Source organism: Gobio gobio (assembly GCF_949357685.1).
Source record: "Gobio gobio genome assembly, chromosome: 2".
Classification (NCBI taxonomy): Eukaryota; Metazoa; Chordata; class Actinopteri; order Cypriniformes; family Gobionidae; genus Gobio; species Gobio gobio.
In genome coordinates this window covers 46197569-46220936 of record NC_137098.1, presented here as the reverse complement: position 1 = coordinate 46220936, position 23368 = coordinate 46197569, and the positions used below count along the sequence as shown (strand labels likewise).

The following is a 23368-nucleotide window of genomic DNA, read 5'->3' as shown; positions in this document are numbered from 1 at the left end:
CAAAATGGCTTCTGACGACAACCTAACACGTGGCTGCTTGTACTAACATGATTTATTCGCCTGTATCTTGACCTGAACCTCCCCCGCTTCCCAAACTCCTCTCTGTGGGCCACCTCCACGGATGACAGGTGGCAAGTTAGTGCTGCTACAGTTCACCCCAAGTATATTAATAAAAGATTTGTGTACACCTGATCATGTTGAAAATTGTGAGAAAGGGAAGTAAAATAATGCAGAAATATTAAGAGTGCAGTGGGAGAGAAACTAGAAGAAAAAGTCTTGAAAGGACAGATGCAAAAGTTAGTCAAATTTCACCCACTATGTCCAAATGTGCATCATGTTTAATATAACATACATACTTTCTGAGTTCTCATAATATGGGTTAAGATTTGTACAGTTTTATTTACTGCCGCTGGGAATGTTTCAGAATACAAAGTCTACTGTACGTGGGCAGAACGCACTGCTGCATTCTGAGAGTTTCCCCTTGAGCAATTTTCTGTTCAGGTTTGTTTACCTTCTCAATGTGCTAATACTTCAATGTATTCCAGCAAACCTAAATGACAATGATTTTCTCTTCCCTGTGTGGTAATATTCATTCTGAGAAGGGTAATTGTGTCTCTCATGAACTAATATGTAAAAAAAATGAAAAGCTAACAACAGCTTAGTTCTTAAGATATTAAGTTATAATTTGTTGTTCTTTCAAAAAGATTACTTTTTGGCCTGTCCCCATATTTGCTATAATAATAATGTGCGATGTGTGACCCCCACATAAAACATTACTGAAATTTGCATATGTGTTGTTGTTCATTTATTTATTGAACATTTTTACACAACAGACCATTGACCAAAGTGCCGTACAATGTGTAAACACACAAAAGAGAAAATCACAGCCATAAAAACATAACACTAAATAACAGCGAACACCCCCCCCCCCCCCCTTCAGTTTTAATACACAGACAATTTCTATACCCCATTAAATGCTAAGAAGGTATTCCTTAAGCTTGTGTTTACAAACATTTTGTGTGGTTGCCGATCTGAGAGAAAATCGTAAATCATCCAAAGTTTGGAAGCTATCGCTACAAAAGCTCGATCTCCACTCTAGTTCTTTGAATCATTAGTTCACCCAAAAATGAAAATTAGCCCATGATTTACTCACCCTCAAGTCATCCTAGGTGTATATGACTTTCTTCTTTCAGACGAAAAAATCAGAGTTATATTACAAAAGTCCAGGCTAATCCAAGCATTATAATAGCAGTAATAGTTGCTCTGTTTTTGAAGTCCATAAAAAATGCTTCTGTCCGTCAAATAACGTGCTCCACGCGGCTCCGGGGGGTTAATATAGGCCTTCTGAAGCGAATCGATGCATTTGTGTAAGAAAAATATCCATTTTTAAAACTTTATAAAGTAAAGAATCAGCGGACCGCCTTCCATGTTCAATTTATGGAAAAAGTGTTGAAAGGTACTATGCCGTTTGAAAGACTAACGCGACCAGGTCCGCTCGTCATGACGTCACGTACGCATCTTGAGTTTCACTTTCAACTTTCAACACCTTTTCCACGGAAGGCGATCGGCTGGAACTTTACTTGATAAAGTTTTAAATATGGATTATTTTTCTTACACAAACGCATCGATTTGGGGAGCTTTGGGGTGTTAATAAAGGCCTTCTGGAGCAGTTATTCGGTGGACAGGTTAATTTTTTTATGGACTTCAAAAACAGAGCAACTATTACTGCACTTATAATGCTTGGATTAGCCTGGACTTTTTTAATATAACTCTGATTGTATTCGTCTGAAAGAATATACACCTAGAATGACTTGAGGGTGAGTAAATCACAGGCTAATTTTCATTTTTGGGTGAACTATCCCTTTAAGGCCTGATCATAATGACCATTTTGGCTCATATTTCTGAATCAATTCCACCAACAACGGAGCCATACTATTCAACGATTTATAAACAAAAAACTAAAAAAAAATTATTGATTCTGTTATGGATTGGTAGCCACTGTAAAAAGCGCAAAACTTGAGTAATATGGTCTCTCTTACGAGTACCATTTCAAAAGCCTCGCAGCAGCATTTTGCACCAGTTGTGAGATGTTAAGCAATGATTTATTAATACCAACATATAGTGAGTTGCAGTAATCTAACCTTGTACACTAAAAAAAAATGGTGCTATATAGCACTAAAAGTCTTGGTGCTTCAGGGGTTCTTCAGCGGTTCTTCACTGGTTCTTTAAATGACTGAGGTGCTATATAGCACTGCTACCATATCCAGAACCTGTTAAGATATGGTGCTATATACCACCAAAAGTGGTTCCCCTATGATTACGAGCCAAGAACCACTTTTAGTGCCGTATAGCACCAGTTTTTTTTAGAGTGTAATAACAAAAGCATGAATTACTTTTTCCCAGATCACACATGGACAAAAATGGTTTCACCTTCGCTATTATGATAAAAACAAGACTTAACCACAGAATAAATCTATTTCTCAAACTTGAAATAACTGTCAAAAATAACTTTTTTGACAGTAAGCACTACTGTAATACAAAAGGGGGCTGCCTAGGGGACTCAAACCACACAACTTGTTTTATTTTATTCAGATTTAAATGTATATTATATCATGTATATAATATATATTCATGTATATGGTCCAACAAAGACTGTACTTTTGCAGAGGAAGATACACTTCAATATCATCTGCATAGAAGTGAAAAGAGATTCCATGCTTGCAAAAACTGACCCAAGTGACCAAATTCCGGGCCCGAAGCCCTCCCCCCGGACAGCACATCAAATACGCATTTAAAATGTACTCTCTTTAAAGGTCCCGTTCTTCGTGTTTTTTTGAAGCTTTGATTGTGTTTACAGTGTGCAATATAACATGTGTTCATGTTTCGCGTGTAAAAAAACACAGTATTTTTCACACAATGTACTTATCTGTGTACCGCTGTTTTCACTGTCCTAAAAACGACTGGTGATTTCCTCTTTCTATGAAGTCCCTCCTTCAGAAATACGTAACGAGTTCTGATTGTGCAAGCGCTTACTGTGTTGTAATTCGACCGCAGCTTAGCGCACGTGCCAGCAGTTCCTGTGTTGTGATTCGACAGCAGCTTAGCGCATGTTGGAAAGGTCACGCCTCTTAACGGAGAGATGTATGCGTTCAATAATCTCTACAGCGTCCCTGGGAAAGCCAAACAAAGGTGATTTGACTCCTGAATGAAAATAACAGCGTCTCGATGACATGGCGATAAACACACTCAACGCAACAGTTCCTTTTCTCCACGCGACACGTCCGCTTCCCCACGTGGGACAGCAACAAGACCGCGCCCCCTTTTTCGCGTTTCTTTGTGGGCGGAGGTTAGTCTGTTCTACTGCTCTACTGACGTAATTAAAGAAGGAAGTACCAGGATGTAGTCCAAGCCAGCCGTTCGCTGTAGGCTTTGAAAGGGAACTTCTGTTAAATAAAATATCTCGCTTGGCATTGAACTTTGAGCTTTATAATTTTACAGGTATTATTTATGCTCTAACAGCAACATTACACACTAACTAAAGTTTGAACAATGGGATCATGCGGAATGGGACCTTTAAATTATGTAAGTGTGAATTTGTGAAATACAAAGAAAACAATTGGGCCAAGAATGGACCCCTGTGGAACACTTATATACGCCTGTATATGCATATATATATATATACAGTATAAACATATTTCACAGACATTTGATGAACAGAAATGGAATAATGAGTCCCTGAACAAAGGGGGTGTCAATAACAAAAGTCAGTATGTGGTGTGACCAGCAGCTGCTTTGAGCTCTCATCCTCATGGATGTTCTTTCTGTGAGATGTTACTCCACTCTTCCACTAAGACACTTGCAAGTTCTCGAACACATCTGTGAGGACACATGGTTACACAAGGTTTGGCACTGCAAGAACGATCAGCTGTCCTTCCTAGCTCCCCATAGCACTGTCTTAGGCGGCTTACATTACGGACAACGCCACATCTGTAGTCCTCATGCCACCTGCGGCAGGACTATGGCATGATCACGCAGTTGAGCAGGACCCTGAGCATCTTTCTTCTGGTGTTTTTCAGAGTCAGTAGAAAAGTCTCTTTAGTGTCCTAAGTTAACTGTGCTCTTAATTGTTTACCGACTGTAAACCTTTAGTGTCTTAAAGGGTTAAATGAAAAATCAAAAATGAAAATTCGGTCATTAATTACTCACCATCATGTCGTTCCAAACCCGCAAGACCTTTGTTCATCTTCAGAACGCAAATTAAGATATTTTTTTATGAAATCCGGGAGCTTTCTGACCCCACATAGACTAATAAAGACATCTGTGATTCAACCTTAATGTTATAAAGCGACGAGAGCACTTTTTGTGCACAAAAAAACTAAAATAGAACTTAATAAAACGTTCAAATAATAAAACATTATTCATCAATTTCTTCTCTTCCAGGTCAATCTCCTACACTGTTCATATAGGAAACACTGTGCAGTGCTTCCGGGTTCTACATCAGAACGCCGGCTCATTATTGCCATCTGATTGGCCAGCTCCTGCGTCAGCATCACACACATGCGTCGTGGTACTCACATCCTCGGCCAATAGTGAGCCGGCGTTCGGACGTAGAACCTGAAAGCGCTGCACTGTGTTTACTACATGAACAACATAGGAGAATAACATGGAAGAGAAGAAATTGATAAATAAAGTTGTTCAGCACAAAAAAGTTTTTTCGTTGCCATAGCATTAAGGTTGAACCACTGTAGTCACATGGACTATTTTAACAATGTCTTACATAAATGTAAAGACTTAAATGTCTGTGGAGGAGCTCTAACCTCATATGTGGTACCATCTGAAAACTTAGAGTCTCTACTTTCTGCAGATATGCATCACTTTGGCATTTGTTTTACACAAAGTAACTTATTTGCACTAAATTACTCTGGTACCATTTTCGCCTGGATTTGGCCTACCCAAATTGAAAAGCTTCCCATACCCACATACAGTGGTCTAAATTCAAAATGTTGGTGTCATTTTACAGGAAACCTTTTGAAGTTACATAAACCACTGCTAAAAGTGATAAACATGTAAGTATATAAAAAAAGAGCCGCTTTTTGATTTTCTTTGGTTATAAATTCATTTTTGAAAGTGTTTGACTCAGGCCCTGTGTGCTCTAACACCCTGCAGAAAGTTTGGGCTGTTTACACTGAATTCCGGAAAATACTGGGGAAAAGATTTTTGTCTGGATCATGTATGCAAGATTGATTCAAATGAGTGCATTTTGTATTTAGACCACTGTATGTGGGTATGGGAAGCTTTTCAATTTGGGTAGGCCAAATCCAGGTGGAAATCCCAAAAATGGTCCCAGAGCTATAAGAGGTTAAATCCTTTCTAAGTCATATCTGTAAAGCTTATTTGGATTTTACAATGGTCTTTAAAATACAGTATCGGTATTGTAAAGGTTATTTATATATGTGCAATTTTTTTAAATAATTTTTACAGTTAACAACTGATGGGTTCAAGTGGGTATAGATATTCACTTTGTATAGCCTACTGTAAAACATAGTCATTTACGGAATAATTTATTTAGCAATTTTTTTTCAAAAGAGAAAAGAATGCGTCAATAATTAGTCATTAAACATGTTTAAAAATCATGGAGAGCAAGAGAGCTAAAAGGATACAGTAGTCTTGAATAAATACAGTTTGTGAACAGCTGTGATGCTGACTGTACTGGAGTGTGTAATCAATAGATGACCCTCTCATGTTTATCACTATTCCTCATGTTCCTGGTGCATCTAATTGGTCTCTTCTCAGTTCGCCGAGGCCCAAGAGGAAAGAGAGAGCATTGCACTCAAACCAAGCACCACTCACTCAGTACTGGTTCTCGCATCGCCTCTCCTCTTCCCATCTCTCCCCCTCTCCTTAACTCAAAAGCAAAATAGATGGTGGAAAACCAGCACATCTGCCCGGGCGCTCTGCAACAATAGATCGAGCTGGAATCGAGCCTGGTCATGTCAGCGTCCGAGAGCTGCTAGAGATTCGGTCTTGTTTTCTTGCTTTGCCTTTCACAACGGCTGCCGAGGGAGGACCGCGCGTCTGTCTGGGCTCTCCAACGAGCGGAGAAGATGGCCGCCATTAAGATTTTAACCAGCGCGGGGCTTTTCTTGGCGTTTTCCGCTCTGGTCTTGTTGGCTATGGCCATCTGCACCGATTATTGGTACGAGACGGATGCTCGGCGGCACCGCGAACGCTGTAAGAACTACGCAAACAAGCGGAACGATCCCGGATACATTTACATCTCAAATCACAACTTGCCTCTCCAGATGCCTCCAAAGGGCTATGAGAGGAAAGCGACTGAGGCGCGCGTCAAGCGGCACGCTCCGGCTTCGGCGACGGCCATGGAGTCTCACTGCAGCCGCCAGTTCAACTCCACGATCTCGGGTCTGTGGAGAAAGTGTCATCGCGAGGGCTTTGACCTGGAGACCGAGGATCTCATTTACAAAGGTGAGCTGCTTTCTGTTTTGAGATGCCATTGTCGGCCACTAGAGCCTCGGTCCAGGCCGTTTTGTTTAGAAGCGAACGGATGTGGACGTTCATCCAGAGGTGAATCTCCCACGAACATTTTGCCTGACTGTTATCAGTGCCATTCGGACAGGCTGGTTCTTCCCGTTGTCACCGTAACTACGTGGAATTAGCCTCCGTTTACTGGCACTTCCGCTATTAAATTACGTTATTAGGTTTGCTTCTAAAGTGATGTCAACAGTAAAGGGAAATGTGGAGGGCCTGAATTAGATCCCAGTCGCTGTCCGAGGTGCTGAATTCCGCCGACCTGTGCCATTTCTAAAGGCGGCACAGAAGTTGCTTATATACCAGGAAAAAGGTGCATTTACACTTACTATTAAATGCTACACGGAGCATAAATGTCTATATATAGCATTTACAATTGTACATTTTAAATTACAAATATAGAAAAATATGAAATGATTAATGTAAACATCAAATTAAAACTATAAACAAATAAGGATGTCAGTCTAAGATGATATAAGGAGAATTCCTTTGATAACCCAGTGTAGAAAACGTCACATTGAAACACTGATTTGACAGACAAAAATATATTTTTTAAATATTAATAATATTTTATAATAAAACTATTAAAATAACAAAGGGATTATCCCAAACTTAAAGAACAATTCTTGTTTTTGACTCATATATTCTGGGATGACAGTAGCGAAGTTCAAGGCTGCTCTGATGCTGCATCATGTACACAAAACCAAAGCAGCACCAGAGCATCCTCTGTCAATATGGACTGAGGTGTATGGTGTGAACTATTTATTCTAAACCTATTAAGACCTCTATTATTGTTTTGTGGCTTATTAAGAAACAAAACGAGCAATATTTACAGGGGGGAATGCACTGTTCAAGTGTGGTGTATAAATGCAGTACTAGTGAACGTAAGTATTTGTTTTGTAGAAGACCGATAATACTGTGTTAAAGAATGTCTAGACTATATAGTTTATCAGATAACAAAATCTAGCAGATGATTAAACCTAAGCAAAATGGTTATGTTTTACTTCCCTTGTCATATGAATGCTGATTTCAGGCCTTAAATATTAAGTGTGAGCTTTCACAGCAGCCATTTCTCTTGCTGGGTTGCAAAGAGAAGGAACGCTGCTCACTTGACCATATCTTCATCAATAATTTGTTCATTGATTTTCCCAGGTCACCCTAAGTGGCTCTGTAGTCTGTGGATGTCATGAATGATGAAGCAGTGATGCTGTATAACCACTCCAGTTAGACGCGAGCCAACACCCAGGAATACATTTCTTCCAGATTTATAATCCAATTTATTCGCCAACCCTTGTCAACCCAGTAATCTTTGTGTTCAGATAAAGCAGGCAAAACATTGTTCCTGATTGTCAGTGATACTCTCCTGAGTAAAATTAACATGTCAGAATGTTTTAAAAACCTAATAAGACAATCTCGCATGTCATGTTTCTTTAGACAGAAATTCTCAGTAGCAATACATATAAAAAGCAAATAAAATGTGCTATGCAAATTTGAATTGTATCCTGAAAAATCTGATCTGCGCTAGGTATTGATCTTTGTAGAGTTTTCATCAGATTCCACAGACATGTTTTCCTTTTTTACACAAATATGAGTACATGAATATATGCATTTTCATCAGCAGAGAATGAACAGTTGACTGTGGAAAGCGTCTTTGATGTGTCTGTTGTGACATAGAACAAGCTGTCACAATATATTTGACACATAGATATGATAAACATGACACAGTGTGCTTTCTGCTCATCTACGCATGAGGTCTGTACCCGTCATTTCGTAACAGATCTGTATAGCAGAAAACTCGATGTGTTTTTGTGCCTTAGAAAACACTTTGATGAATGAATTTAAGGCTAATTTCTGTAAAGACTGTAATTAAATGGCAGCATTTCTTCTTTATCCTTGACTTCTCCTCTTTTCTCTTGTTTTGTCTAATGCACAATATGCACTCTAAAAAATGCTGGGTTAAAAACCACCCAAGTTGGGTTGAATATGGACTAACCCAGCAATTGGGTTGTTTTAACCTAGCGGTTAGGTTGTTTTAACTCAGTGATTGGGTTGTTTTAACCCATCGATTGGGTTGTTTTAAGCAAACATTCAACCCAACCGCTGGGTTAAAACAACCCATTCGATGGGTTTAAACAACCCAATTGCTGGGTTAGTCCATATTCAACCCAACTTGGGTTGTTTTTAATCAAGCATTTTTTAGAGTGTGTCTATCTCACCCTTTGACCCAGCATGTCTGATGCCTGAGAATCATCTGAGAATCCAATAAACCAGTTCATATTAAACACAGCATTTGCGTTTAATATGGTTGTTTCTGTGATGGAAAAACAACAACTCAACTATATGCTTTTTGATGCAGCGAGATGTAATCATATTTCGATGGGTTATGAGAACCAATTTGTTGTGTGTGTTTTAGTAATTCAGTTTACTGATGTTGATGAAAGCCAGTGTCTGCATCATGAAATCCCTCAGAAGAATATCACTGCTCTCAGTGAAGTGTAAAGAGGCGATTAATATCATCCTAGATTAGCTTCCAACAGCATTTTCTTCATATTTTTCAGGTTAGAGTCTTGGTCTGGAGACCTATTGAGATGTAGCCTTGGTCTGGGTCTTGTTACGCTCTGGGTCTTGGCTTATTGTCTCAGATAAAACCACATGGTCTCAGTCTATTTTCGACATCCTAAATGTTGTATTTATTTACATAATTAGCCTTTGTATTTCAGCCACTAAAATCTGAAATATTTTGGACTTAAACAATCAAGTAAATAATCACTTGTTTAATTTGATTTCTGTATAATTTAACCATTGAATTTCATATTCTTTTCAATTAAACGTTTGTTTCCGTTATAAGAGGAGCAATTTAAAATGATCAGTTAGAAAACGCTAGTCTCCCTTTGAACCAACGTACCTTTGTATCTGACATCAAGAGACACGTGCATATTATAATATTCATTTAAATGATTAGTTCACCCAAAAATTCTGTCATTAATTCCTCGTTGTCGTTCCAAACCATAGACGCAAAAAAATATGGACGACGCGACTTCATTCTCTTCCGCTGAAGTAAATGAAGCCTCCGGAGGTCCGAATATGGAAAATTGGGACCGAGTCTGCGCCGTAGTGACCTCGGGACCGGAATCTGCGCAGTAGAGAGTAGGAAAAAGAGCTGCGATATCAAAAGCCTGCCCACACTCTTGCAGATGCAGAACAATTCATTATGTCGGTGTGAAATAAACAGTTATGGAAATGTAGAAATTAAAGCTAAAGCTCCAATCTCCCCCCAAAAAAGTTAGTTAGTGCCTCATGGTGTGTTCACACCGGACGCGAATGACTCGATTTGCGCGAGTGATTTACATGTTAAGTCAATGCAAAGACACAAATAGACATTCTGCTGTGCGATTCGCGCGAATGACACGGCGCGTCATTAGATCGTAGATCCATGAGACCAAAGATCGCCCGTTACATATACACAAGACGAATTATAGCTCGAGACATATAGCCAGCTGCAGACGTCAGAAGGACTAGCCGAGGAAAGGCTGCTCTCGCCGGGGTTAAGGAGCTCACAACTCCGAAAACGCCAGATAAAATGTTCAAATAGGCACTCTTTTTATAAATAAACCATAGAATTGAGCTTTAAACAACTACATTATCGCCTGAAAAAGTAAAAACTACGTTTTGTTACATATTAACAGTAGAATTTTAACAAAAAAGACATTTCAACACAGCCAATGTCCGCCAATTCTCAACGAGACGAACCGGCTTGCAGAAGCCCCTCCCATGTCGGGAATTCGTGTCTGTTGTGAAATGAATGTCACGCGCGAATGAAGCAAATTTCACGTACGAATGAAGCGAATTTCACGTACGAATGAAGCGAATTTCACGTGCGAATGAAGCGAGTAAACTCAAAATGTTCAAGCGTCCAACTTCGCGCAAATAGCGCAAATTATTTGCGTCATTCGCGTCCGGTGTGAATGCTACATCAGTGACGACTTCACTCAGAGAAGCCGTCAATCTCAGCTCTCAATCATGACGTCACACCCCCTGTTTTTTTATAACATCAAATATCTAACAAAAAAAAACGTACACTTGAAATTAAATCATTGTGATAAAAACTGCCTACAATGACAGAAACCAACTTTGGGGAAAAATTATATGAAGTGTAATCCGATTGTTTAGTTTATATGGCATCCATTAGAATACACGGAGGGGCAGGGGTTATGACCTATACTGGGACCAACCACTTGGGGGTGATCGAGGCGCGGAGGCTTCAGTTTCTGAGAGGAGTGCTACAGAATTGCTCCAAACCCGTAAGACCTTCATTCATCTTCAAAACCCAAATGAAGATATTTTTGATGAAATCCGAGAGCTTTCTGACCCCCAATAGACTGCAGCATTATTACCACTTTCAAGGCCCAGAAAGGTTAATACATTGTTAAAATAGTCCTTGTCACTAAAGTAGTTCAAATATTAATGTTATGAAGCATCAAGATGTTGGGTCTCGGAACTCAACATTGGCAGGGCTCAATTTGAGGGGCGGGATAAACTGTTGTCTTTCAAATTCCCTCTGCACGCAATAGGATAGCGCTACAACCAACCAGAGCAACGAAGAAGGTGAAGCGGAGCTAGTTGATAGATTAAACTTTCGCCGTATCCGGTTGGCAAAACTCCGAACACATCTTCCTTTTTTAAGAATGACTTAAGTGTCGTTCTTTATTCTTTTCTCAAAGAAAAGCTTAACTCCAAGTCTTCCAGAGTCGCGGCCAAAGTCGATTCGAAAGACTGCTGTTTCGCCAGCTTCTTTGTTTACAAGTAGCACGCATAACCACCGCAACTCTGTCGTCATTATGTAAAGCCCGCCCACCGACTCTATACACGATGTGATTGGCCTGACCAGAGTTTGGTTTTTCCAGCTCGCAAGCCAACGGAGAGTTGCTAGACTACCCTGGCAGCAAATTACATTTGGTGCCGCTAGGGTGCGTCTAGATTTCTAGGCTAACTCGGCACGGCACAGCTCGTTTCAGCTCCCTTTGGCTCGGTTTGCTTTTCCACTGCAGTTTAGTACCGCTTTAAAGTGTGTGGGATTATAGACTGATCGTTATAGTTGCACCCCACCTCGTCTACTGACCACGATACATCCATTTCTTTTTTCAAGTTGTGTGCGACGGTCATTTAAAGCAAGTCATGCGAAAAAGTCAAGCGAAAAAGTGATTCTGCGGTGGCTGTTGCTGACTATTTAAATCTAGAGGGTTTGGTGTCTCGTGTCGCTGGTAGTGACAGTTCTCTCTGACCAATCAGTGATCTGCAGTGTTTACACGGCACATTTTAGTTTCGGTACGGCTCGCTTGGAACCTCAACTGAGGTGGTTCTAAAAAAAGTGCCAGGTACTAGGTACTGTACACAGTGGATAACCCCCTAAAAGTGAGCCGTACCAAACTGTACTATGCAGTGGAAAATAAGAGGCAATCATAAATAACATTCTGTAGGCTCACTGCAAAAACATCAAGAGATATCGAGGCATCCGAACAGAAAACCACTCCGTGTGCCTCATTTAGAAAACGTGCGTACGCTAAATTCCATGCCAACGTTTATATTTATAAAAACTGTCTTTGACGTGGAAAAGTGCTTTGCGCCATGTCAGGGTCTGAGCAGACGTATGCACTTTTCCTTGTGGCAGAGAGTCAAAGTACTGCAGAAGTTTGGAAATCTAAGCAATGCTTGCCACTAGCCATTCTCAGGTAAAGGATTTGGATGTTGACTGGAGCTCTTTTATATGCTAATGACATTACAAGGTGGAGATCTGAAACATTCAGCTGCACATAATTTCAAGATCATTTGAGACTGTTCAATTGTATGTATGTTTGTAAATAAAGTATGTTTTTTTGTGCGTACGTTCGTTTTCTAAATCACACATTTATGAACATTTGAGAAATGATCATAAGATCAAATGTAGGATGATTTCTAAGCAAGATCTTATAAACGAGGCCCCATATCTTGCATCACCGTCACGTAGTCTAACAACTGGAAGAGTGTCAAACCATACCACGCACGTTGCAACACTTATGAATAGAACATGAATGTCTGCTCTGATTTATGCAAATCAATCCCAGACCAAATCATCAGCTGGAGGAAGGCTAAAAAATAATGCTGATGTGGGTGAAAAGAACACAAACTGTACCTTGAAAAACATTGCATAGCCTGTGGGGACTGAAATGTATTGGTATAAAACAGCAAACTGAGTCACAACATTTCTCTGAGGTTTCTCTGATAAAGATCGGAATTGCTACCAGATTAATGTCCAGGAGAAAGAAACCTTATGAATGAAAATGACTGTTTCTGCTTCATAAATCGCATGTTAATTATTCTAAGGTTCACACTCGCCTGTTCAGGATTCATAAGATTCTCAACAGCGAGGAAGGCAATCAGCACCATACACAGCTTGTCAACACACAACACACTTACATCATTCTAGATGACGCAAAACCTTATAGTGCCAACCAAATGTTATCTCTTTTTTTTTATATATAAAACTAATATATGTAATGGTATACAAGCATGCTACTGTTTAGGAACGACTATCCACACTTTTTACTGCTGCTAGTTTGGGTTGGTTTGTTTTTATGCATGCGGATTTGTTTTCGGATAAACATAACTCTTCCCTTTTAAAAATAGCAATTTTGCTGTCATAGGCTATATTTCCCAGACATTAGTGATCGTTATCGCAGTTCAGGTATTCTTAAATACTGAGGTGTTTATAGTATTAAATGTCTACAACTGAATGAAGTAGGTTTGATTTTTACAGCCTGTGGTTCTCTATTTCACATGAAAATAAAATAATTACAGAACTATGACATTTATGACTGCATTTGATCATGTGTGCCTAATTTCTCTCCAGGAAATGCTTTAATTAAAGTGAATACAAGCATGGGCCACTTTGTTGCAGTTTATGATCACAACAGACCTGCTGTTCCTCAGGAGATTAAAGCCTCGGACGGATTTGCTTTTCCTTCACGTCATAAAATAGTATACTTTTGTGCAATTCTTGATTCACTGTTTTGTTTTAAATAGGGTTGATACAGAGATGCACCCCTGTAAAGTATCATTACACCTCTTCAATCCTGCCTCGAAACCTTCCCATCAATATCACCAAGACCATCCGACAAGATGAGTGGCATGCCCTGCGTGAGTCTGACAGATGCTGTTTTTTTTTACTTGTATCAGATTTACAAAATTCATGCCTTTGGGGTTTATCAGTTCATTAATGCATACACAATTGTGTCTATGATGTGCATGTTTAAAGGCAATATTTGTGAAACTGTACACACACACTTTTTACTTCTAAAGGGATTGTAACTGATCCTTCTCCAATCCCCAGTTGTAGCAATATTATGATACTTTTCCCTGTGACTCTATAGAGGATTAATGGTCTGGAGAATGAATGTATACGGATGATACTTTGGCTAGACATCTTATATTGTTTAAATGAAAGCACACGTTCAGTCACCGGATACGAGATCTTGTGTACACTGAAGAAGATTCATTATTTATTTCCCCAAAAATGTCAAACATTTTATACTGCCTGCCAGCCTGTTCTGACAAATACAGAATACTCACTGATATATTTCCCTCCTCTTATTTAGATTTAATGATTTACCTCTACACTCAAAAAAAAAAAAAAGTTAAAGGGATAGTTCACCCAAAATCTATTTTTTTATGTTTATCTGCTTACCCCCAGGGCATCCAAGATGTAGGTGTCTTTGTTTCCTCAGTAGAACACAAATGAAGATTTTTAACTCCAACCTGTGCAGTGTGATAGTCGTATAATGCATGTCAATGGGGATATTTTAGAGAATGAGAGCAATGAGAGTAAAAACACATAGACATACGAATCCTTATTAAACCATGCAGCGCGTGGCGACATATTGATTCTGCGAGAAACCGAACAGTATTTATGTTATTTTTTTAACTCTTATCAGACGAATGTCATCTAGTATTCCCAGCGCCATAACTTCCAGGGAATAAGGTCAAAATATTGCCATAATCAAAGATATATATGTAGATGCCTCATTCGACCGATCCGCGTAGGCACTAATGAGGAATCTATGTATATATCTATGATCGCACCGGTATTTTGCATGTATTTTGACCTTATTCGCCGGAAGTGATGGCGCGGGGACGGCTGATGCAGAGCCATAGAAAAAAATTAAATACATTTTTAAATATGGATATTTTTCTTACACAAACGCATCGATTCGCTTCAGAAGGCCTTTATTAACACCCCGGGCCGTGTGGAGCACGTTTTTTGACGGACAGATGCATTTTTTATGGACTTCAAGAACAGAGCAACTATTACTGCTATTATAATGCTTGGATTAGCCAGAACATTTGTAATATAACTCAGATTGTATTCGTCTGAAAGAAGAATGTCATATACACCTAGGATGACTTGAGGGTGAGTAAATCATTGGCTAATTTTGATTTTTGGGTGAACTATCCCTTTAAGCCTTTTTCAAGATTTATACATTTCAATTAATAGTAAAATTCCATCAAATTGAAATGAATAATAATTACATATTATGAATTAAGAATTATTTTAAATGGGTAAAAAAGAGCTTAATAAAACATTTTGTATACATTTTAAACTTAAATTTAAACATTTTCAAGATTCACAAAATTATTATTTAAATTTTTTTACTAATTTAAAATTCTTAATTCATAATATTAATAATAAGCATTGTAAGGATTATTCAATTTAATGAAATTTTACTATTAATTGAAATCTTGGAAAAACTAAAACTTTTATTCAGCAAGGATCCATTAAAGTGACAGTAAAGACATTAATAATGTTTACAAAAGATTTATATTTCAGACAAATGCTGTTATTCTGACCTTCCAATTCATTAAAGACTCCTGGAAAAAAATATTGGTTTCATGGTTTTCACAAAAAAAGATTAAGCAGCACAACTTACATTTTCAACTGTGATATTAATAAGAAATGCTATTTTTAAATGAGTGAATAGTGAATAGAACATTGTTTGTTCAAGATGGTATAATAATATGAAATGTTATTGAAATATGAAATATATATATATATATATATCCTTGTCCTTGATGAATAAATATTATTAAATAATATTTAGCATGCAATCTAAGTCACTTACAATATAAGCCGTGCTTACAAGCCCTGAGAAGCAACAAAAGGGGCTTGATGTTTGTGGTTTGTGCTGCAGATCTGCGGGAGATGACAGCAGGTTTTGTGGGCATGGCTGTCTCTATCATCCTTTTTGGCTGGATCATTGGGGTTCTTGGATGCTGTCAACAACATGATCTCATGCAGTATGTAGCTGGACTACTCTTCCTCATGGGCGGTAAGAGACAGAGAGTGTGCGAGAGAGTGTGCGAGAGAGAGAGAGAGAGAGAGAGAGAGAGAGAGAGAGAGAGAGAGAGAGAGAGAGAGAGAAGAGAGAGAGAGAGAGAGAGAGAGAGAGAGAGAGAGAGAGAGAAGAGAGAGAGAGAGAGAGAGAGAGAGAGAGAGAGAGAGAGAGAGAGAGAGAGAGAGAGAGAGAGAGAGAGAGAGAGAGAGAGAAAGAAAATGACGGAATGTAACTTGACTGGTCAATTTTGTCGCCATCTAGTGGCTGGTTTCTCAAACAACATTATGTAAATAAATACATAAAGGTGCTTTGAAAATAGATCAAAAGCATGAACTCTTTGCATCTTATATTTGTGCTCTATAAGGAAAGTGTGTTTCACGAATGTTTGATGATACATCTTGAGTAATTTCCTCTCTGACAGGAACCTGCTGTATTATCTCCCTTTGTACGTGTGTGGCGGGCATTAACTTTGAGCTGTCCCGTTACCCACGTTACCTTTACGGCCTTCCAGAGGACATCAGTCACGGGTACGGCTGGTCCATGTTCTGTGCCTGGGGCGGACTGGGTCTCACCCTGCTGGCCGGTTTCTTATGTACACTGGCCCCTTCTTTAAGCAGCCCTTTGGCCCGCACCACAGTCCACAAGTCCAGGCACGAAAATGGGACTGTGTGAGCAGACTTCTGGAGCAGCATTGCAGCAACGTTTTCACAACATGTATACAGCGTCTACGTAAGGACAAAGCATCTGGCCTATTCATCATCATGCAGTATATTGACTGGATCATCCCTCTATCCATTCTCATGACTCAAAGGGCTTTCGGGCTCTTGTTGATCACCGTTGTCAACACAACTTGTGTGCACCGTCCATTTGATTAAAAGGTTCAAATCTGTAAATGGTCTGGACACTGCTGAGAGTCAAGATGGAGACACATGCACAGACCACCGAGCATCTTCCTCTCACATGTCTCACTCTTGTCCTTTGTGACACACACACACACAAAAATCCCAATGAAAATGTTCACTGCTCCGCTTCATGACAGAGAAGCGAGCTAGAGGCGACTGTCCTCTCTCCAAGAGGATTCATAATAATGGTGCTCTCTTTTCAAAATTTCACAACTGCACAGAAATCTTTTCCAAGACGTCAAGAGAACAAATAAATCCACAGGTTTTCTTATAGCTGACTGATGGTGTGGAGGAGTTTAAGCCCGGAATGAAGTGGGGAGCCACAGAAAGAAGAGATAAAAGTATTTCTGTCATTCAAGCTTTGAGAAGCACATTTCCTAAGGCCTCAAAGAGTCTGTACGTGTAAAAATACTTCATTTTGTCTAGATTTTGTCTGCATTTGTATGAAATTATGCTTAGGATACAAATGGAGACTTTTCACTCTTTGTTATGATTGTACCGATCGGTGACCTGGCTTGGTCCGTGGTAGCTGTTTTGAGGAATCTGACCAAATTTATTACTAAATGGCATGTGAACCTAATTATGTTTGTGGGGGTTATTTCTGTATGAAGCCTTATTGCTGTCATGAGCACAACATGCTTAGAATCGGAGTTATACGAGAGCTCAGCACCTTCCAACCACGACTGAATGTTGTTGAATAGTCGAGATACAATTAAAGCTATGGGTGCACATGCAAGTCAAGGATTTCTAAGGGAATTCAGTGTTATGTTTAGTCACGAAAAGTGATACGAGGTCTAAATACAGAAAGCATAATGTACAGATTTGAAATCAAGACGATGGATTGCAGGAACGGGGTGTTTAGTTTGCTACAATACAGAACACGTGACGCAACAAGATATAATGTTTACATCATGTGATGTTTGTACGACCAACTCCAACCAAACAATATTTTAAACAACTCCAACAGGCCTGGAGGCTTTAATCTAGTAATAATCTAATGTCTTTTTTTAACAGTGAGTGTGTCTCCACATTATCATGAATAATTCATATTGATTCTTCTCTCGCCAATGGATATTATTTATTGAGGATGCTACTGTGAAAAGCACAGTTGTCATAAATCATTTAACAATGCCTCACATGTCTTTGCCAAATGTGCATTCATAGCCTCATAGACCTCCACATAATTCAGATCAATTCTTGAGCACAATATACTGATGTTGATATTCACGGTGGGGATGGGTAAATGCAATAGTTAACGTAAGACCTTTAAGTACGGCAAATACTGTGGAAGTATTCGGAGTGCGTATTTTGGGAAATGTGGGGAAACTGGGGAGTCATTTTTATGGTTGTGCTTTTATGGAATACAGCTGATTGGCTCAAACATTTATGTCATAGACATACAATGAACAAAGCTAAAAGAACAGATCCCTTTAGGCAGATAGGAAAGTGTTGTATTGAGTGGGACCTTTCTGATGAACTGCAGATCATGTATTGACTGAAAACAGAAAACATAGTGGAAATTTAGTAATAAATGGCACTTAGACAAGATGAAAATGTGAATGTTTTGGACAGGATTTTAAAAAAGAGCACAAGAAAAATGTGTACAAAAGAAAACAGCTTCTCGGATAAAAGCAGCTTCAGGTGTTTTGTCACTTTTGGGGAGATATTTTAATGCTGCCATTTTCTTTGGCGGCTGAAGTAGCACCACTTTTTTATTTGTTTTTGGGTATGAACTGTTTTACTGGTTCATTTCATGAGGAGAAAACAGGTGTCACTGTCTCGCATGCCGTCATATTGATTAATTTCATTGTATTTAGATTGTCGATTTTTTTAAATGACTTTTATTTTATGAAATAAAATGTTAGTAGCATTTCATCATGAGTTACCTTTCATTTATATTTCATTATTTTTTAATTAAAATATTTTTAATGTGATAGTCCCCCGGGCTTCAGTTTGGCTTGCTATATGAATACATATAAGAGTGTAAAATGAATAATAATAATAAAAATAATAATCCTTAGCATATGGGCCAGGTGGGTCTGGTTTACTATACTTTCCTTGACACTTTACAATAAGGCTCCATTTGTGATTTATAAATACTGTAACAAATGTATTGCTCATTAGTTAATGTTAGTAAGTGTTAACTAATGGGGTGTTATTGTAAAGTATCACCATACTTTCTATACTGCATTGTTATATGTTCACAGTCCTCTATACACATTTTTACACAAAAATGTAATGTTGTGGTAATTCTATAAATACAGCTTATCGCTTGATATAGGACACCACCTAGAGGATCTTTGTGGAACAAGTTCCTTTTAAACCCTCATTCAAAAGAATGTCTTTGTAAACTTCAGAGTACAGCATATATCCAAAAATTAAAAGTTACAATAAAATAAAAAACTAAGTAAATCAATGTTGGCTTCCCAGTAAATGATTTAATATTAGAGATCCCGCCCTTTATGCTTTTAACATGAGAAGAAAAAAAGTCTTAAAAATTCTTAATATCTGTGAACAAAAAGAATAGATATTTATTCGATATGTACTCTATATAAGACCATATGGGTCAATATTCCTTTGCGTCAGGACAGATTTCGACATTCGACATCAATGGTGACCCAGCACAGTACCAAAATTGTGTATCATACAAAAGTAAACAGAATGTTCTAAAAACTCCAGAAATTCATTCACATAATCATAAACTGTAGATTCATCAATGAGCAACATTAGCATACCTTGGGCTGAATATATTTAAAGCTGTCTGCGACCCTATCAGAACATACCTGTGATGACCCAAAAAGGTTCGGGACCACTGCCCTGAAAAAAGATGAATTACAAAATTAAAAGATCGAGCCACCTGGGCTGCTTCCCTCCTAGAAAAACAAAGTCAGCCTGCTGTTGATTTAACAGAGGTAGCAGTTACTGAGTCACATCACTTCTTAAAGCGGGAGTGAGTTCCCACGACCATATAACTGTCCCGGGACAGCTCTCTCTTGACTGGGGACCTGCTGTTAGTCTTGCAGGTTTTGGCTCCAGGCCGGGCAATCGTGGTCATCCTGCACGGGTCATGCTTTAACAAGTAAGTACCAAAGGTCTCCCATCCACCACCAACACGCACCATGGCATGCTTATCATTCAACATCTGTAAAAGAAAGCATGAGAGAGAGAATGCACAAGATATTCTTGATGAAATATTTGTTCAACAAAATACTTCCACAGATGTTAAAGGCAGGTGTTTCTACCACTACTGGCACTTTTAGCCCTGTACATTTATATATACAGTCTTTTTCTGAAAGTATAAACATTCTCACCACTGTTATTTCCAACACATCTCAAAAAATGTTGTTTAGCATTCCTAACATGGAAATTATGACCATTGACTTTCTGTTTAATGCTAGCATTTCTATCTTAAAAATGATTGGCAATGACACACAATAAAAATATAATGGCCATAACTTATATACCTTTTTATTGGTTTCTTGACACATGACCTCTCATATTATGAAACATGTTACTCAACGATACTGTTGTTGGCAAATAATTACGCTATTACTTCTAGGGGCAAGATTGTTCATTGTGTTGACATTGATGCCACAGCTCTCTCTCTCTTTCTGTGTGTGTGCGTGTGTGTGCGTGTGTGTGTGTGTGTGTGTGTGATGGCATTTTCACTGTCACACAAGATAATTAAATATAATTAGTATTTAAAATGCAGTAAAGGGTTAAACATTTCTTTGTCTTACATGGACCTGTTGTTATAAAAACTGCTTTGTCTTTAGCCAAATCTCAAAATTATGGTGTGACTGTCTCAAGCATGGCTCAATAAATTACACATTTTATCAATAAAAAAGAAAAGCATACAAATGTTAATAAATACCTTAGGTATAATTTTACAAGTGTAAAGGGCAATAATTTTTTCATCCATGTATTTCTAAAAGCGTAGTAACTCTATACATTTTGTCAGTAAAAACCATGTCCTCTGGTGTGACACCATATCCTGATTTTAAGTCGGGTAATGCCGCTGACAACTTTATTAGTTGAAGGACCCCATTCAAGGTCATGTTACTGTGAAGCCCATGGCATGTGCACATGGTAAGATTTTGTGTCAGAATTGTTGAAATATTTAACTTTTTTGGAACAACTATAAAAAAAAGTGTTAATTTCTGTTGTCCTTTGGTGCAACACCCCTATATTCACTGAAAAAAACAGGAAAACCTATTGTCCAATTTACTTAATCATATTATTTGCGATCTATGCAACAAAATTGTGTTTCTCTTCTAAACATGATTTCTTTGCTTTCGATTAATGTAATTCACTAAAATGGGCAATCTACTAGATTCAATTATTTGGGGTGAATGTGAACCAATTAATTAACCATTTAAATTACACTGGGTTACCATCGTGGAGAAGAGCGGAGTGATTGCTTAGGCTGCGGACTGATTCAGCAGATGTCATTAAAGAGTATTTCACTTGGCATGTTCATTATGTGATATTGCTGGCTAATAGAATGAAAGCTAGTTAACACAGCGTTATAGATCAGTCAACAAAAATATACAAAAATAAAAAACCTTGAATATTTTGATTTTGATCAAGCCCCCCTGTGTACACCACTGTTGTTAGGGAGCCATATTAAAATCTTTGTGAGATTACTCAATTCGGTTACTTTAAAATTACTTGATTCTATGATGTTGGAATTATGTGAACAAATTATGTTTGATTAACTTAATTGATTCATGTGGATTGTGGAACCAATGTACATGATTAAATCATGTAAATCCAGCACACCTTTTTTTCAGTGTTCTTATTTCTTTCTATGTCACACCACAGGAAACATTTCAGTAAAAATTTTCAAAAAACACTGAAAGAATTGACAAAGTTATATATAGTTTCTCAAATATCAGACTTCACAATACATTATATAAATAAGATCTCCCTAATACCCCCTCCTCCTTCATAAAATATTCAAAGTCTACATCGAATATGCAACAGATCCGAAGAAAGGCAAATGATCCCAGTCAGAAAGGCGGCGAGTGTGTGTGTGTGTGTGTGTGTGTGTGTGTGTGTGTGTGTGTGTGTGTGTGTGTGTGTGTGTGTGTGTGTGTGTGTGTGTGTGTGTGTGTGTGTGTGTGTGTGTGTGTGTGTGTGTGTGTGTGTGTGTGTGTGTGTGTGTGTGTGTGTGTGTGTGTGTGAGTGTGTGTGAGAGAGAGAGAGGGAGAGACTGTGCTGCTAAAATCTCATTAAGCTTAATGAAACACCACCTCACGGCACCAGCTGAGCACCAGCGCAGGACAAATCCACACACACACACACACACACACACACACACACACACGGGCTTTTCAGACATACACCTACGGCGCGTGGCGTGAAGCTCACCCGCTGCCACGGCAACCGCTCCCGAGCATGATCAAGACACACGAAATAGAAATGCATTGAAACTAGAAAGGGTCACGTCTCCTGAGAAATGTGTCTCTGTCCCCTGAGGCACCGACAGTCATCTATTTCCTCCTCCCCTCCACCTTATCAGTCTTGACCCTCTCATTACAAACCTGTTAAGCTGCTGGTAATACAACCAGATTTATATGTTTTGCACCTCCCACCCCTCCAAACCCTTTTAGCTCGATGCATCCTAATAGAGGGATATAGCCTATTCACGCGTGCGCGCGTTTGCCAAGCAGGGTAATTCTAATTACCATGCGGTTTGATCAGTCTCAGCTGTTTCCAAGCAGATTAAAATGTCAGGGCTGACAGAAGAGGTGAGGGCGAGCGAGAATGAACAAATACACAGAAAGACGCGAGGGAGGGGGAGTCTGTTTAAGAAAACCCAGCGTCAGTCAAATAACCCTTAGCGCTTCTGACCAGTACGTAAATAAAAAACAGGGCCTACTTTCATTCTGCACTGTGGACTATGTTAATAATCGAATGCAGTGGGAAGAACATGTATGCTCCATTACAAATTATAGTTCGTTCTGAAAAGCCTGTGTGTTCAAACTCCAACCTCGTTCCTATTAGCTACCATTTGCAACACTCCTTTAGCCTCTCATTTCATTCGCTATAATATCGACAGCGAAATTGATTTGAGTCATTTTCGCTCGTCTTCTACTACTGAAAAATTAATGGGAAAGAGATGAAAGTGACCGTGCTGTTGTTAACACACTGACCACTAGATGGCAGATTGTAGCTTCTATATCCTTGTTTGAACAGGACCTGAATGAGTACACATCCTCTAGATAGGATAGAGTTCAAATAGCTAGTATGTGTTCTAAAAGGGGCTGGCTATAGAGGGTATGCACGGGGCGTCACCGTCAGCTGGAGTGACTGCGGTTACGCCCCACTGAGTGGCAAAAAGAGATGCAGCATTGGTTTACAGCATGAATGCAGCGAAAAACACAAAACAAGGCCCGGCGCCAGAGGGGGGGTCGGGGGAGGCTTGGCCATGGACCCCATGGACATGAAAAAAAAGATTAGCGTATGTGTAGCTACACAGAAAAATCTCTTTAAAGCACTACTGGAGAGACAAAAACAAGACCACCAGGGCCTGGTTTGTTTAGCTGTCTG

General features: G+C 38.9%; 2 protein-coding genes across 4 annotated transcripts in view; one reads left to right on the top strand and one right to left on the bottom strand.

The window, feature by feature from the left end:
- The first annotated feature begins 5826 nt into the window (after window positions 1-5826).
- Window positions 5827-18688, top strand: tmem276b (transmembrane protein 276b). The gene is made up of 4 exons (XM_079840925.1): window positions 5827-6483; window positions 13606-13719; window positions 15768-15905; window positions 16333-18688. Exons 1-4 carry the CDS (start codon window positions 6105-6107, stop codon window positions 16581-16583), a joined length of 882 nt encoding a protein of 293 aa, XP_079697051.1. The 5' UTR covers window positions 5827-6104; the 3' UTR covers window positions 16584-18688.
- gas2b (growth arrest-specific 2b) overlaps window positions 18158-23368 on the bottom strand; it is a 21890-nt gene continuing 16679 nt past the window's right edge. For all 3 annotated transcript variants that reach the window (XM_079840898.1, XM_079840900.1, XM_079840899.1), the window contains one exon: window positions 18158-19955. In XM_079840898.1, the coding sequence (XP_079697024.1) occupies window positions 19746-19955 (210 nt within the window). In that variant the 3' untranslated portion in view covers window positions 18158-19745. The remainder of the gene's footprint in view (window positions 19956-23368) is intronic.

Excerpts from the sequence above, each read along its gene's own strand:
- tmem276b (XM_079840925.1), top strand. The coding sequence starts at position 6,105 with ATGGCCGCCATTAAGATTTTAACCAGCGCGGGGCTTTTCTTGGCGTTT. Across the intron at positions 6,484-13,605 it reads CGAGGATCTCATTTACAAAG|GGTTGATACAGAGATGCACC; the intron begins GTGAGCTGCTTT and ends TGTTTTAAATAG. Across the intron at positions 15,906-16,332 it reads ACTACTCTTCCTCATGGGCG|GAACCTGCTGTATTATCTCC; the intron begins GTAAGAGACAGA and ends CCTCTCTGACAG.